The sequence below is a fragment of the Gastrolobium bilobum genome, unplaced genomic scaffold (assembly GCF_033153095.1).
Source record: "Gastrolobium bilobum isolate Gb01-03AN ecotype WA unplaced genomic scaffold, APGP_CSIRO_Gbil_v1 utg2195, whole genome shotgun sequence".
NCBI lineage: Eukaryota > Viridiplantae > Streptophyta > Magnoliopsida > Fabales > Fabaceae > Gastrolobium > Gastrolobium bilobum.
This window is the reverse complement of record NW_026895782.1, coordinates 1,291,085-1,308,841: the sequence shown is the minus strand read 5'-3', so window position 1 is coordinate 1,308,841 and position 17,757 is coordinate 1,291,085. Positions and strand designations below refer to the sequence as shown.

The 17,757-nt window shown below is 31.3% G+C and overlaps 1 protein-coding gene across 6 annotated transcripts; it reads left to right on the top strand.

Annotated features, from left to right (window-relative positions):
• The first annotated feature begins 494 nt into the window (after positions 1-494).
• LOC133295878 (purple acid phosphatase-like) lies at positions 495-14,172 on the top strand. 6 transcript variants are annotated; one of them, XM_061494752.1, is made up of 12 exons: positions 495-766; positions 966-1,028; positions 1,203-1,319; positions 1,446-1,905; positions 10,602-10,721; positions 10,819-11,019; positions 11,116-11,227; positions 11,545-11,774; positions 11,947-12,085; positions 12,666-12,886; positions 13,480-13,601; positions 13,779-14,171. In XM_061494752.1, exons 1-12 carry the CDS (start codon positions 546-548, stop codon positions 13,978-13,980), a joined length of 2,208 nt encoding a protein of 735 aa, XP_061350736.1. In that variant the 5' UTR covers positions 495-545; the 3' UTR covers positions 13,981-14,171. The 6 variants fall into 6 exon arrangements, with proteins under 6 accessions (XP_061350736.1, XP_061350738.1, XP_061350740.1 ...); XM_061494757.1 differs by lacking the exons at positions 495-766; positions 966-1,028; positions 1,203-1,319; positions 1,446-1,905; positions 11,116-11,227 and having other exon boundaries at positions 10,382-10,721; positions 11,577-11,774; positions 12,002-12,085; positions 12,701-12,886; positions 13,779-14,172; XM_061494753.1 differs by lacking the exons at positions 495-766; positions 966-1,028; positions 1,203-1,319; positions 1,446-1,905; positions 11,116-11,227 and having other exon boundaries at positions 10,382-10,721; positions 10,819-11,044; positions 11,533-11,774; positions 13,779-14,170.
• The last annotated feature ends 3,585 nt before the right edge of the window (positions 14,173-17,757 follow it).

Here is a 17,757-nt window from a genome sequence, read left to right as displayed (position 1 = left end):
TATCCACCACTCCACTCGTGCGCGCTATCTATCAATGGCGGCTCGGCTATTGCTCAATTATCATCATTAATGGCATGGTGTCAAAACTGAACCTGTACATGGTAGTAAGCCATTAGAATCGGTCTAATTAACGGTGAAGAATTTAAATAGGTTATATTAGATTATATATTTAATTCACACTAGTATATTAAAAAAAAAAAAAACATCCCTCACTATAGTTTTTTTTTTTTTTAACAAATTGAAGCTTTTAACACAAGTGCGGTGCGGGGTGTCTTGTCAGCGAAGGAGGGTGGAATAACAAAGAATGTGGGAGACAAGCAAAAACACACGAAGGCTATCAACAGTTTGACAAAACGTCTTTTTAGGGTGATTGTGGGTCATACCTATTTCTTCTATACTCTATTCCTTTCCCCACTCTCGCTCTCTCTCTTCACTATATTTATATCCTCACTCTTACACCTTCTCTTCATCACTTTTCTCCCTTTTTCCCACTAACCAAGACTACTAGCTAGCTAGCTAGCGTGTTAGGTACTAGTTCTTCACCAATGGCTGATTCAGGCTCAGCCTCTTCCAGGAGAATGTGGTGCTCCTTCCCCGAACGACTTCAGCTGCATGTGGCCATGTTGGCCCTGCAGTTTGGTTATGCTGGATTCCATGTGGTCTCAAGAGCTGCCCTTAACATGGGCGTTAGCAAACTTGTTTTCCCAGTTTACCGGAATATAATTGCTCTTCTCCTTTTACTTCCTTTTGCCTACTTCTTGGAAAAGTCAGTGCTCCTCCTCTAACAAATCAATTAATATAATATTGCCATTTCCATATATATAGTTAGTTGTACACATAAGTGTACAACATCAACATGGTTGTAAATCTTTCCAGTTATAGTACTCCTACCTTAATTAATTGATTGTCCATCTCTCTCTCAGCAACAGTTTGTTTTCCACTGTTTGTTTTTTTCTTTTGTCCAGGAAGGAGAGGCCTGCCATTACTCTAAATTTACTCCTACAGTTCTTTCTTCTGGCACTTGTCGGGTATGTACAATTTTTACACCACTTACAATTTAATTAGGTAATTGAAAAGAAAAGAAACGATAAACTAGAGGGAAACATCATATCACTGTTTTGTCTTTTTCAACAAAAATAAATAAATAAATAATAAAAGTAATTGAGAACCATAGGCTGATCAGGCTATTTTGCATTACACAGGATTACAGCCAACCAGGGCTTCTACTTGCTTGGCTTGGACAACACAACCCCAACCTTTGCATCAGCGATACAGAACTCTGTCCCAGCCATTACATTTCTCATGGCAGCCATACTCAGGCAAGTCCTTAATTAATTAATTAATTAAATGTGGTTCACTTATTGCATCACCCAACACAACAGGCACACAAATACAAAACATTTATATATAAACATACATTTACAATATTACAATTACAATTTCAGGATAGAGCAAGTGCGTCTGAACCGAAAGGATGGGGTAGCCAAGGTGGCGGGAACGTTATTCTGTGTAGCAGGGGCAACTGTAATTACACTATACAAGGGTCCAACGATATACAGCCCAATTCCACCTCTGAATTCAAACAACATCACAGCACAAGTATTTGGGTCAATCTCATCATCATCATCATCATCACTGGGAGATGCAAAGGAAAAGAACTGGACCCTTGGATGCCTCTACCTTATTGGGCATTGCTTGTCCTGGTCTGGTTGGCTCGTCTTGCAAGCACCAGTCCTGAAGAAGTACCCAGCTCGCCTCTCTGTCACTTCCTATACATGTTTCTTTGGTCTCATCCAATTCCTTGTTATTGCTTTGATCGTTGAAAGAGATGCTCAAGCTTGGATTTTCCACTCTGGTGGAGAAGTTTTCACTATTTTATACGCGGTTAGTATAGTAATTAACTATGTCTACTCATAATCCTGTCTTTGTAAAAACTTTTGCAGTTGCAGTAAAAGTTTATAAAAATTATTTGTATTTCTACTAAAATGATTTTAGAGTAAAATCTAAAGCGCGTAAAGAATAACTAATTTAATATGCAAAAATCTCTCTAGATGTTTCGAGTCTAACCTGAACAAAGATATATAATCGCTTTTTAAATTAGCTTAATTTTATACTGATAAAGAAATTTGTCTATATATATAAGTTGTATGTATGTGTTTAGTTGGGATATGATATATTGATATGTATTACTAAAATGGTTATGCGATAATGTTTTGTTTTGGAGATATATGGTGGTTGAGCCATATGTGCGTCTGTCTATATATGTATGTATATATATTGACAATGAAATGAGAGATAATTAAGTTAATAAGCTTTTTTTTAATTTTTAATTTTAAAATTGTAATATACATTATTGCAGGGAGTGGTGGCATCTGGAATAGCCTTCGCTGTACAGATATGGTGCATTGACAGAGGTGGCCCTGTGTTTGTTGCCGTATATCAGCCTGTTCAGACTCTTGCTGTCGCTATTATGGCTTCCTTTGCTTTAGGCGAAGAGTTCTACTTGGGCGGGTAATTAATTGGTCTTATCCTCTTCATTTTCTCTCTTTAATTTTCTTCATTCATTTTAGTTGTTTAATCTCCTTTGTTCATAGCATCGATCTGCAGATTTCTTTATCGAATCGACTCCTATAAAAACACACAATAATTTAATTTTCTATGCATGATAACATTGACAGTCCACCTTAATTATTGAGTGAGAAATGACGACGACCAAAAGCATCCAACAGTTGCAGGGTATACTTTTGGTTCACGATTATATTTTGAAAACGACAAATGAAATCCACCAAACAATAAGTAAGCTAGAGCTAAGGTAAAGTTGGGACCTTTCGGCGACGAAATACGAACGAACAGCTTTTAATAATTCCACGTTCCAGAGGGAGAGGGTTAATAATAAAGTTTAAAAAGTTATTATAGGATAGGATATTGAATGGAAGGTGCATATATGTACGTGTCTTGGTGTTTTATTCATCTTGTGATGTTATTATAGGATCATTGGGGCAGCATTGATCGTTGTGGGACTGTACCTAGTCTTGTGGGGTAAAAACGAAGAGAAGAAGTTTGCAAAGGAACAGCTTGCAATTGCATCCGCACCGGAGCATAGCAGCGTCAGCGTCAGGTCCTCAAGCCATGCCAAAGGATCACTTACTCAGCCTCTTCTCCCTTCATCAACCGAAAATGTCTGATCAAGAAAACCCTAACTTCAAGCTGGCACTCTATTTTCTCGGAGAGAGGGGAAAAAAATGAAACCAGTTATACATTACTACGTACTACTTTATGTCAGAAAGCTTGTGTGTATGTATGAAGAAGGGGTTTTCATCTTGTTCTTTTTTCTTTTCTTTTTTGGGTTAATTCAAATGCTTTCTTACTAGGATATTTAGAATGAGTTTTTTTTTTTTTTTTGTTATGGGAATGATTACAATGATGGATGTCACTTAAAAGTGGGGTTAGAGCCCGAAATCCCATGTGCTTTATATGTTAATTAATGGTTTGATTTACAAAAGAATATTATTTAAGCTATATGGTCACTGTCTCGAACGCAATGGAAGAGATCATTATTATGACATAGAAGGGAAGGTCATAGAGACCCACATAATTTCCCATAGGTGAATTCTTAACTTTTTTTTTTTTTTTTTTTGGGTACATAATTCTTAACTTGTTTCAAAAGCTGTCTAAGCATGAGGATTTTGATAAGTCATAATTGTCACACAAACGGAATCATCATTTCGGTCGGATTTAATCAATATCGCTAAGTTCTCATCATTACGTAGATTTTATCGACGATCACTTGATGAGGTGCATGCTGGTATAATCCAAAGCACTGAAGTACAAATAACCGAACCCACTTGTGTGTAGGTGTTAGAACGAATCTGCAAAATAGAATGATGAATTGAAGCATATATGTATGATGTGCATTAGCAATGGCCGACAGTATGAGACTGATTTTCTAGCAAGTTAAATCACATTTATCCTTGACTTGTTACAATTAAGTTTATAAATAGAAAGTTTGCATCTAATTACATTGTCTCCATTATGTCCATAGCATATAAGAAGACACGTAGAAACCTGACAAGCTAGCAGCTAAGGGCAAGGAAATAATACATGTTGGTTTAGAAGATACATCCGTGAGGCTACAAGCCAACAGCATGTCATCGTTAATACTTGTGAGGACAAGGACAAATTGACAAAGTTTCGGGTATAATTTAACTTTACTATGATATATATTCAATTAACTGATCCCTATACATCATTAAAGGGTATGAATCATTAGGATCCATTATCATATATATTGTGTTAATCCCGTTTCTTGAAAGCTTACTTTATTGACATTATCCGTCGATAATGCTTTTCCTTTTTTGATGATGCAAACGGCATCCCTTACTTTATTTTGCTCTTTTTCGACCCTTCTTTTTATCCATTGCTTTTGTAGCTGTGTCAAACTAGCAATGGTGTGAATGCGGGGACGGCCTAGGGGAAACGTATTAAAATATCTCTCCTTTTCTCAACCAAAAACACAAATATTTATAGCTCTCCTCTTTTTATATTTGAATTACCAAGGTAAGTGTAATTCACGTTTAGAAGGAAATGTCTGACATAATTATCAATTTAGTAATAATGAGAATTAATGATTAATTAAGGTTGTAGGATATAACTCAAAATTAGTCTCAAGCTTTTTATACACAATTTTTTTATAAATAATTATATCTGAATAAACCCTATAAATTAGTATACTAATTAAAAAAAATACTCAGACTTGTATACATTGAATAAAATATATATTTTTGACCAAACAAATAAATGATGCTTTGTTTACTTTCTACCAGCTGGAAAAAAAAAATAGTTCAAGACTCCACAACGTTATCAAATCATGTACTAAAGGAATTTAAAATACCTCATGTGCTTGAAGTATAATTTAAAACATGATAATTATTCTAGTGTGCTTGAAATTAAATATAATTAGTTTGTAAGAAAATGAGTTGAAATGTTAACAAATATTCAGAATGGCATAACCATTAACTATACACTATTGAAGATATTTCATATTTTATATAAAAGTGATTGTTTTAAAAGTATTTTTCAAAGGAAAAAAAGTGACACGTCACACTAGTATTAATACGAAACAATAGTTTTATGAAAAAAAAATCGATATTGTATATTTTGTTTTTTCCCCCTATGAAATATTGCTTGGACACCAAAATTTTATACCTGTGAATCTGTGATTATAATTACACTTGTTTGCAACTCTTAAAAGATAAAAAGAAACATTAAATAAATCATTACAATAACAAATTAATGACCGCAAAATAAGTTATTAATTAACTATTAGAAACGATTAAAATAAGTATAAAATTAATGGGGAAGGAAAATAACACTGTCTTTTTATTAGGAGCCTCTGACACATTTTTTTAAAAAATTTCAAACAAGAAGTTACTTTTAAGCTAAAGTTAAAAAAAAAATTAAAAAATAAAATACTAAATTATTTGGTGATTATATAAAAGAGGGAAGATAAAATAATTGTTATTAGGATGGACTATTGGAGCAAATGATAGAATTTATAAATATAAGTTTATAATAAAGGTAAAACTGTAAAATAAATATAAGAACTCCAAAAAACTGATATATATTTTTTAAAAAACTTATCCCAGGAGTTTTTAACTTTTAAATTTTTTTTTTGTTATAAAAAAACTCTTTTATAATAAAAGTTTTTATAAAATAAAAAAATTAAAATAACCGGACGCTACTATGTGAAACGCATGAATCGGCTTATTCAGGCCCTAAAAGCATTGAGCTCAATAAAGATTAGCCTGACTCAATGAAATTTGAGGGCCGATGAGTTAACCCACTGACCTTGAACCAATTATGTGGAAAACATAGGCCAGTTTCGTTTGCCAATTTCGAAACTGGACTCACTAGACAATGTGATTTGAGCCCAGTCCGTGAAAGTACGTAAGCAAAATGCGCCAACTGAGCATGCTAAGCTTAAATTGACAACTCTGCTTTTTACGTTAATGGATGACAAAAAATAAATAAATTATATTCACGGATCCCTTTAGGGAGTGTTTGGTAGAGGAAAAAAAAAAATTATCCGAGAATCACGATTTTCAGAAATATGATAAGAAAATGAGTTTTATGGGAATGTTACTAAAAAGTTGTTTGGTAGACTAACATATCCCCGAAAATATTGGGTTAATTTTCTTGATGCTATGTTTAGTTGTATTGAATTTTTCCTTACCATAGAAATCCTAAAATACCACCTCATGGATGGTATTCCTGGATGATTTTTTCAAAACAATTTACACACAAAATAAAATTCCGGAAAAATTAGATTCCCTGAAATTTTTTAAAAATCTTGTACCAAACGTGGATAAATAAGATTATCATTTTCAGTTTCCCGAAAATCTTAAAAAAATTCTTGTACCAAACGGCACCTTAGAAATAAATGCATTTTTCCTTACCAAAGAAAAAAAATTCCTATACGGGACGGATCATTCTAAAAAAAAAATCATAGGCAAAGAGTATCTAATAGCATGTTTGGTTTAAGAAATATTTTAGAAAAAGGTGAACTTTATACATATTTGAAAACATGAGACAAAGTAAAAATAAAATAGTATTTTTGTATTTTTTTGATAACAAAAAACAAAAACAGGAAGTTTTTTCTTAAATCAAATAATTCTAAAATTGTGGAAGATTAAAATTTTAAATGTAAGTAAGTAGGATTCCAAAGATGATCTCTCTAGTCCAAACCTAGATATTTGCACCCAAATACTTCACCTACTAAAAATAGTTTACAATAATTTTATCTTTTACTTGCAGAATTTCTTTCTCACCCTTTACGATGGAACTCTTTCAAGTGCTTGCTTGATACTTAAAAATTTCTCTTCCTTCTCAATTTATAGATAAACTTTAGCACAATTTTTCCAAGCCTAGATGAAAAAGAAAATAAACTAGGTGCAGGACTTTTGACCAAAATTATCTTGAACTATATGTATATCTAGAGCTAGTGGTGTAGTCACACTTATGCCCGCAGGTGCCTTGGCACCTGCTTGGTTTTAAATTCTTTTACTTATTATATATAAATATAATTAATTATAATTAACAAAGATTCAATTTATAATTTGGCACCACTTAAATAAATAATTATATTTATGTTTTTCGATCAGAAAATAAAATTCAATACCCAAACTTTTTTACCTAACCCATAAATTACGATCACTTTCAAAGTCCTAATTTGTGACTTACAAGTGCAATCAGATTTCTCTCAACCTTGTGTCTTGCTCCTTTTTTCGTTTGATTTGTTGCACAACTTGCTTGCTCCTGTGAGGCTTTGACTGAAATAGCAATGGCTGTGGTTGGCTACTTGGCTTGGGGTTTGGGCGCTTGCCTCTGCAATTTGTATATCTATTCAAAATGTGTTTGGTGTTTTGTGCTTTTAAGAAGGTGCTTGTGCTTTTTCTTTTTACTGAAAAAATTAGTGTCTTTTTATATGTTTGTTTTGATATATAATTATTGACAATTGTTCATTTCAATTTTCAATGTTATGTGACATTATTTAATATATAATTTAAATAAGTATGCTAGAATTTATAATAATTTTTTTTAGATTAATTTGTGTAATTACGATAAATATTTTCATAATTTGATATGTTCAAATTTTTTGACACCACCTAAACTTTTAGTCTGGCTCCGCCACAGTCTAGAGCTATGTGTATCTTAAGTCATGTATAGCCTACATTTAATTAAGGAGGAATAAAATACCTCGAACAAGACTAGGGGATGACAGATACATACTGTAGCATAAGGTCTATGTATGATATACTGACACTTCAAAAAATCAAACTTGTTGTATCCGACACACTTTAACACGCGTTACATAAACTTAAAAATTGATTTAAAGGTTATGTTGCGTTTTTAGTTTCAACTATTAGATTCGTTGGATTACGATTATTATTTATTGAATTTAATATAAATATTTATGATATCTAATATTTATTTGTAAAATTGATGAATATTATAAATTTAGCTTTATTTTTTTGTTAAATTATTAAATATTAAATATAACATAAATTACATAAATTAAAATTATTATTTAATATTAAAATATATTCTAATCTATCAAATCTAATATTTTTTAAAATTAATGTATGAAAATATTATTTCAATATCGGTACAACATGCACGCAGTCTTCGTTTATTGACTTTCTTTCATTGTGAATCGACAACTTATGTTGCACTGACACCGATACGGGATACGACACGACACGACACTCCGACACGTTAATTTTAAAAAATGTTAAATTCCGACACGCTGGACACGTTTTGATATTATATAATATTTTTAATTTTTGTAGTGTATATTATATTTAATATTCAATAATTTAACAAAAAAATAAAGCTAAACTTATAATACCTATCAATTTTGCAAAGAAACATAAGATATCTCCAATATTTATATTAAACTCAATAAAATAGTAATCGTAATTCAATGAATCTAATAGTTAGAACTCAAAATACAACACGTAACCTTTGAACTTTTTTTTTGAATATTTGCAATGAGTATTGGAGGGTCGAAAAGTATCGGATATGACACGTCAGAGATTTTAAAGTGTGTGTGCTTCATAGTTGATAACTATGTACACGATCTTAAGAGCTTCAATTCTAATTGGAACATGAATTTCGTATACTGTACGAAATACAGAGCCATTCACAGAAATTAAAAGAAAATGGCAAGGCGGTTTTCTTTAGACTTTTTTTCACAGATTGATTGATTAATGACTTTTCTTTTGTTACTTTGTTGATTCCCATGTTTCTTACATTCATTGCTTCTGCATAAAGTGCATATAACGTACGTCGAAATGTCTCGTTTAATCTTGATTTATTTACGAGTTTTATTAAGGGTTTTATAAGAGTTATATTGTAGGAAAAGTAATTGTGTAATGTTATAGAGATTCGTTTTGCGTGCCGTATTTTTCTTTTTTCTTCAAAAAATGTGGGTCCCACAAAATGTTATGTGTGTAGGAAAGTTTGTTGTGTCATGTTAAATGACAAATGCAAATCCCTTTTATTAATCTCGTGCGGTAAAAGGAAAACTCTTTCATGTTATAGAGACAATTATATGTGGAATTTTCTACTTATAAAATAAACAATAATAATAATATAGAAATTAATATATGTGTAGAGAGAAAAATACTCTCCTATAACATAAGAGTATTTTTTTTTTATACAAAATCTTGGTTTTTTTTTGTTAAGCAAAATCTTGGTTTGTTTATTTCCGTAATACTTGCAAAATCGTACATTTTATTTTCAGTGATTACAAATATCAATTCAAAATAAAATATTAATTATAAAATTATTACGACAAGATTTAAATTTTTTTTAGTATATAAGCCCCAATAATTGCTGTTCTACTGAAACTTTCACCCATGATCTTCATATTTATTTCATTTTGCATGTTCTCTTTCAATTCTTGAGAGTCGATTACCAGTATAACAAGAGATTTTTTAAAAACTGATTTTGGTATATGCTTAAATTTGAGTTAACTATAAATTTTTTTAAATATATACATCACCTCAATTATGTGAGTTATTAATATCTCTCACTTTAATTACATTATTAATATTATAGGTGAAATGATACACATTAGATTAAACAGGAAAAAAAGAGTAAGAAAATCTCTTACTCTATCTGCACCCAATAATTTTTCAAGAAAAAATAAGAGAAAACAGACATGTGATCTGACTAATATTTTTATTAAGTATGCTTAAAGAAATATTAAGTAATATTTTGGATCGTGATTGATAGATGAATTTATTTTTGTGGTCCCTCCTGTTTCGTTAAGATTGTTGTTTTAGGTAGATGCTGCTGACATTTGTCATCCTAGAAAAAGAATTAGGTAGTTTTGTTTTTGTTTTTTTTTTTATGCTTTTGTTAGTTTTTGTTTTGTTTTGTTTTATTTTATAATTTGCTGGTTTGTTTTTTCAGTTTCATGTATAAAAAAAGAAGAAGTAATATTTAGCAATAGTAGCAGGAGTATTTATTCCTTTCCTAAAAATAAGAAAAGATGGGACTTAAATGTCAATAATCATAAAAGGGTAAGTAAAATAAAAGAAGTCAATTTTATTTTTTTTAAATTTAGTAAAAAAATTGGTCAAAATTTTTGTCCCGTTGGCAATGGGTTACTTTCGAGACTTCAATCTCATCTCAGGTTAAGTTGACACACCGTTGACGGTTAGGTGTTAGCTAATGAGTGTTGGGTCAAAATTATCACTCTCTAGTCTTTTTTTTTTTTTTTTTTCAATTTACTTACTGGTGATTGGGTCTCCAGCAGTAATCTGATCATCATGACATGGTTTATGAAATTGAGGTTCAGGAAGCGGCGCGTGGCTCGAGCATATTCGAATATTCCTACACTCGCCATGCCAATTAATCTGCTTTCCTAATAGATCTTCTCTATGAGTATGAGTATGACTATATACAATTGTATCTTATTGTAGTGGTAACTAGCATTCGAATCAACAGAAAAAGAGATGGGGTTGATTTGGCATAGAGGGTTTGTTGGTGCTTTTCTGCTTATAGTCTTGGTTTTTCTTTTTAGCACTGGAGAGTTACGTTTCTGTATTGGTGGAAAGACCAGTACTTTTATGAGAAATGATTACTTGTCGTTGGATATGCCAATAGACAGTGATGTGTTCCGTGTGCCTCCTGGTTACAATGCTCCTCAGCAGGTAAGCCCATTTTTTAATCACTCTTTAAAAAGATAAGAGAGATAAAGAGAATAAGTAACCAAGTTCTAATTTCTCTTGAGGATGTGGATTTGGAAAGGTGCATATAACACAAGGAGATCATGTGGGGAAGGGTGTGATCATCTCTTGGATTACCCCAGATGAACCCGGCTCAAGTACCGTGATTTATTGGGCGGAAGACAGCAAATTCAAATGGCAAGCATATGGGTTTTTTCTTACCTACAAATACTTCAATTACACCTCTGGTTATATTCATCACTGCACTATTCAGAATCTGGAGGTGCGTGTCTCACTTCACTTGTCCTCCTCAATCTCACTTTTCTTAACTTAACAGCAGCCATTGGGTAATAGTAACTTATTCTCATTGCAAAGACAGCTTGACACCAAATATTACTATGAGGTTGGAATAGGGAATACCACTCGACAATTCTGGTTTAAAACTCCTCCTCCTGTTGGCCCTGATGTTCCTTATACATTTGGTCTCATTGGTAATTAACACTTCCTCCTGAAATGATTTTCGTTATCTGCTTCTATGCTTAACTAGCTTAACGTGCTGTGGCTATGAAATTTGTTAATTTGATGCATGACTCTACTAATTTTTTGCTGGAGAAACCTCTCATTATTGATCTTGAATTGTGTATACTTGATAATCTTACGTTCGCCTCCTTATAGGCTTCAAGGTGAAATGTACTCTAATATTCCTTGAAATGGATTATTGATCATGAAAGTGCACAAAGTTTACATACAAATGTAATTCTTTGTCAGAATGGAATCTTACTCTCTCAACCATAACATTATCGAGCAGGGGATTTAGGCCAAACTTATAATTCCAACAAGACGCTTACCCATTATGAATTAAGCCCAGCGAAAGGCCAGACAATACTGTATGTGGGGGATCTCTCTTATGCTGATGACTATCCATTTCATGACAACACGAGGTGGGATACCTGGGGAAGGTTCACTGAGAGAATTGCTGCCTATCAACCTTGGATTTGGACTGCAGGAAATCATGAAATTGATTTTGCTCCGGAACTTGTATGTGTTTAATACCTGAGTACTTGACTATGTTGTTTTCAAGTTGGACTTTCTGTGACTTGTTATTTGAATTGCTTTATTTCTATATATTGGAGGGCTCTTTTTTGATATTTATACACACTTGTGCAAAGTCTTTAATAATTAGACTTAAAACTACAGAGTTTTACTGCAGGGAGAAACTAGACCATTCAAGCCTTATACTTCTCGTTATCATGTACCGTACAAAGTATCAGATAGTACATCTCCATTGTGGTACTCTATCAAGAGAGCTTCAGCATACATCATTGTTATGTCTTCTTACTCAGCTTTTGGTAATATCTTTTGTTTTCAAAATTTCCTACTAGCTTTTGAATATCTGTTGTGCAATATTTGTCAAATAAATAGACAGTTTTGAATAGTGACTATAAAGAACCATTTCAACCCAAAAATTTAAAGGTGAGGTTATATTAATAGTTTTATATATTTCTAATAGTGACATTCTCTAATTTTTGTCAATTTGCATGATGCATAGTTTCTCCACAAACAGCTTAAGAAGGGAGAGGTTGTTTCTACCCAAACGGATAAACCTTTATAAAGGAATAATGAAATCAGGGATATTTTTTTCTTTAATGACTGCTGATAATTACTAGCAAAATGCGCTCATATATTTTAAGTTCATGTCAGATTGACTAAATATATCCCATAAGCCAAATAATTAACCCGGGGTCTATACCCCACCTCTCGAGTTGATATCTTTAGTCCTGTGAATATACTTGAATTAGTGTTTGTGGTTTATGCTATGTACGAAAATATGCTCATTATGCACAACTCAGGATCACAGATGCTCTCATGCACAAAGTAATTATATAGATTTGTGAAGATACAGATTTTCATTTTCTTGTTTTTCCCAAGGTAAATACACTCCTCAATACAAATGGCTTGAAAAGGAGTTACCCAAGGTGAACAGGACTGAAACACCATGGCTGATTGTTCTCATGCATTGTCCAATATATAGTAGTTATGTGACTCACTACATGGAAGGGGAGACCGTGAGAGTAATGTATGAGAAGTGGTTTGTGGAGTATAAAGTGGATGTTGTATTTGCTGGTCATGTTCACGCTTATGAACGATCTGTAAGTTATAAATTTCTTATTGTCCTTTACATCGTATTAGTTATATCACAAGCATGTGTATCACTGCATCTTCATGATCTTTCACAGAAGTTGAATGCTACCCTAGTTATATATGTTTTCTAGCTCTAGCAATACATCAAATGAAGTTGTCAAAGCAGAGTATTCAACAGCATAGCTCTCCTGCACTTTATCTTTATCAGTAAATGACAATCTGAGGCTCTGAGCAAATTGAATTCATGAAGGATGATATATGGAGATTGAAAACAATAATTTATGTAACCCCCTCCACCCCCTGTAGTTTTGTGTGTGGGGAACTTGCTTTCACCATTTCTTTGCTTTTGTTAATGTCTCCTCTCGGTTGACAGAATACGCAATGATTAGGAAAAAGGGATCCAAAGCAAAAGTTGAGACAATTATGGGTTAAAGTTGCTTTTTATGGCTTAAGAAGTTTGAGGAAATACACGACTACTTTCTTTTACTTACATAAGGAACAAACTCTTAAAACCACATACACTTTTGTTGCAGGAACACGACTACTTTCTTTTACTTACATAAGGAACAAACTCTTAAAACCACATACACTTTTGTTGCAGGAACGTGTATCAAATATTGCATATGATATTGTAAATGGGCTGTGCAGACCCATTAATGACCAATCTGCCCCAGTTTACATAACAATTGGAGATGGAGGAAATTTAGAAGGACTGGCTACTGAGTAAGTATATATATATATATATATATATATATTTTGTTTGTTGAAATAACTGAGTAAGTATATTAACTAGATATAGCATTGATCTCTATAACCTTATTATTATTATTATAGGTTTTCAGCATTTTAAATTTGTCTGCACTAGTTGACATCACAGTAAATTGTCTTTCAATGCTGCAGCATGACAGAGCCCCAGCCCAGCTACTCAGCATACCGAGAAGCCAGTTTCGGCCATGGGACTTTTGATATAAAGAACAGAACTCATGCCCACTTTAGTTGGAATCGTAATCAAGATGGATATGCGGTGGAGGCTGATTTTATATGGTTGCACAACAGATACTGGAGTCCCCCAGAAGAATCATCATCTCTTGCTATAAAATAATCGAGACAAGTAGTGTGGAATTAGTTGATGACGTGTAAACTACCTAGAATGTGTAATTAGTTGATGACGTGTAAACTACCTATGTATTACAATGCCCTAGGAATGGTTGGGACCATTTTATAGTTTGTCATATATATTAGTTTCTTCCCACGTAAATTTTTATATTCTGTCATAATTCAATGCAATTTTATTGTAGAATATAAATAAATGATACTAAATTAAAGAATAGACGATGTATACTATTTTCCACTTTCGGTTGAATTATGTGCTCAACATTTTCAAATATAGAAACCTAACAACTACTGCACCTAAAAAAAATCCTCTAGTTCCTTTTTAATATAATCCAAACAATCATTATCATTTTGATAAAATCTTTACCAATCTTAAAGCAATTGTCACTATACATTTTTTTTTTTTAGTTTATACCACCATACTTTGCCACAAGGTTTTTTTTAATAAATTTGAAGATTTTGTTCCCTTAAAATTTTATTTTGTGCAAATTTCGTGCAAGATTCACATTATTTATCTTTTGATTTAAGATTACTTTTTTTATTAAGATTTATTTTTTTCAAAAAATTATTTGTGATATACACTTAAATTTGATAACTACTTTGTATAAATTTTTTTTATAACTAATAGCTTTATAAATAAAAAACAATGCTAAAAGTGTTAGGCAAATTTTTTTTCAAACAATACTTGTTATTATTTTCCCCCCACGTGTCAACCCTTAAGATAGGATGACCAATTAATAACTTCAACCTACGTCATATTTCTTCACCCCAAGGATCTATTATATGTTGTTCATATTCTGCGAATTTTCAAGACATAATTCAAAATCATTTCATGAATATTGACAGTGCGTTCAAAGTGATCCTCATGATATTCTAAATCATCGTGCTCTATATAAACCAGGGGTGGTCATGAAGGTATTTTGTCAATCAAACTGTAAACTATGCACATAATTGGTTGTACAGTTGTCAAATATCTACAGTTGAAGATTAGTAGAGAAGAATTGAGTAATTTTTTTTGGGGAAAGTCACCAAATGGATCCATATACCTGATGCAGTAGGGCAATCTCTGAGAAAAAAAGTATTAGCTTATTACACTGTACTCTCCTGCTCTAGGATATGATCCATAATATTTTGCTTGTTTTGTTATTTTTGAAAGACATTGAAAAACTGTCCTTCATAAAATATAAAATATATGTATTTTATTAAATAAATAATGGAGTTAAAATATAAGCATGGTACTTAATAAAATAAGAAATGTAAGTATAATTTTTCAAACAGAAAGAATGTTTGAGCGTAATAAATATTAACTTCAGAAGAGTTTAGTATAATTACTTAAAGGGTTCCAAGTCCTCAGTTTAGCTCCCATTGGGCTTCTGATTTTTCATGTCTTCTTGTAATTTCTCACTATCTTTCAATAATTTGTCTAGTTTTTCCAATCAAATTAATTCTCTGATTACAAGAGTCTTCTTTTATAAAAAAAAATTATTTGTGATATACTTGAACTTGATAATCAGAATTTTATAAATAAAAATATTAGGAGAATTACTTTTAAAGAATTCTATTCTCCCATCGCTATCAACCTTGTCAATTACTCCCCACATTGTCTGTATTGATTTTTCTCCAATGGCCAACCCATAGGAGTGAAAGACAAATTAATAACGTTCACCATCATATTTTTTCACCCAAGAATCTGTTATATATATATATATATATATATGCTGTTCCCATTCTGCAAATTTTCAAGACATAATTCAGAATCAATTTATAATGAGCATTGGCAGGATGTTTACATCCTCGTGATATTTTCAAATCATCGTGCTGAATATGAAACTGCAGTTGCTCATGAATGTATCTTGTCAACGTGAATTACGCACACAATTGGTGACACAGTTGTCAAACATCTACTGTTTGAGATCAGTGGAGACAAATTGAGTAATTTCTTGAGGAATCACCAAATGAATCCATTTACTTGATGCAGTATGCCAATACTGTTTGTCAAACATCAAACTAAGAATTATGCACGTACATATCAAAAAACAAAAAAGAATTATGCACGTACTGGTGGCACAGTTGTCAAATATCTACTGTTGGAGATATGTGGAGAAGAACTGAGTAATTTTTTTGCGTAGTCACCAAATGAATCCATATATATAGTTGATGAAGTAGGGCAATCTTTGAGAAAAAAAATATTATCTAAGGTATTGTCCATGATACTTTCCTTGTGTTATTTAAACTGTTCTTGAAAGTATCCTACGTAAAGAATGGAAAGTATGTGCATTATCTTAAATAACAATGGTGTTAAAATATAAGCATGGTACTAATAATTAAACATGTAAGTCTATCATTTCAAGTAAAAACATATTGAGTGTAATAAACATTAACTTAAAAAAATTAATATAATTACCATTAAAAAGTTACAAATTAAAATGTTTCACTTAACAACAAAAGCATTGTCAAGAAAATAAATTCAGAACAAGACCCAAATATTTTTAAGCTTGATTTCACTTTTGAACCTCTATTTTGCTCAATATGCAATTTTATTTTCTTAATAATTTCCTGTTGCAATCGAATCTTATAATTTTTTCAATTAAAATTGAGGTCCCTCATTAACAAAAATAAATGAAATGACCAACAATATATATATATATATATATATATATATATATATGCATGCGAATTTAATCCATGTGAGTGCATTATTTTGTAATATTTTATATATATCATTTCATAGTTAAATTATTTATATCAAGAGATTTAATTAAATTAAAGTCACCAATGAATTTATTAAAGTATCAACACACTTGACTGTATAATAAAGGGACCTAATTTTTTTAATTAAAAAAATTAGGAAATTTAATTATTAAAAAAACCAAAGTCTTATATTAAGTATTGACAACCAATTCCTAAACAGCTACAATGAAGTTTTTGGCAACCTGTTTTGGCCAGTTGGTATTGATATAAGATTGCAAATTGCTTAAAAAGTAAGTATAAAACAACTTATATTAAGGATTAATTTAATTTGTAAATGAAATTTTATAATTTAAAAACTTTTTAAATAGAAATTGTTTTACTCTTAACGTCTGCACAACTCGTATATATGTGTGCAGAAATTCACACTAAGTCTTAGATTGAATTTAATTTTAATTACTAATTTTTAAATATTATTTTATTATTTAAAAACTTGAGATTAGGTATTTAGTGAGGTTAAATCTATCGCTGCTTTCCTCTGAGATAGGGCCAATAATTATCCATAAACTCAAATCTGAAAAATCAAAAGACACTTTTCTCCAAAACATTCTTAAAACAAAATAGTTTTATTTTTAAAATATTTTAAACAAAAATTGATTTACAACTCAACATAAATTTTTAAAAATAAGTTCGAGGTTAACCAAATTGATCAACATCTTTTTTTAAAAAATAAAATGTGCTTGAGGTAGTTATTATAGTAAAAAATAATCAAGGTCATGTTTATTCATTGTTTTGGGAAGTTATTTGTTTTTTTTTTTTTTTTTTTTTTTAAAAAAAGATATGGTTTTTAGAATAAAAAATGGGAGAACATAACAAAAAAGGGAGAAAAAAGAGAGAGGAGAATATCTAAAAGATGATGTTCTGATTCTGTTTTTTTTTGTGTTTTTATTCCATAAAAAATGAAAAATATGAAGAATAACTTGTTTTGATTAAAAAATTGTAATTCTCCCAAATCAAAACTCTAACCTGTTTCAGAACTGTTCTCTGTGAAGAAGATGAACATTCTCCCCTTCTTTGG

What these genes read in the sequence shown, in the direction of transcription:
- LOC133295878 (XM_061494752.1), top strand. Translation starts at nt 546, where the DNA reads ATGGCTGATTCAGGCTCAGCCTCTTCCAGGAGAATGTGGTGCTCCTTC. An exon ending in TTAGTATAGTAATTAACTAT is followed by an intron (nt 1,906 to 10,601) that starts GTCTACTCATAA and finishes AGCACTGGAGAG; the next exon opens with TTACGTTTCTGTATTGGTGG. An exon ending in GTTACAATGCTCCTCAGCAG is followed by an intron (nt 10,722 to 10,818) that starts GTAAGCCCATTT and finishes GGATTTGGAAAG; the next exon opens with GTGCATATAACACAAGGAGA.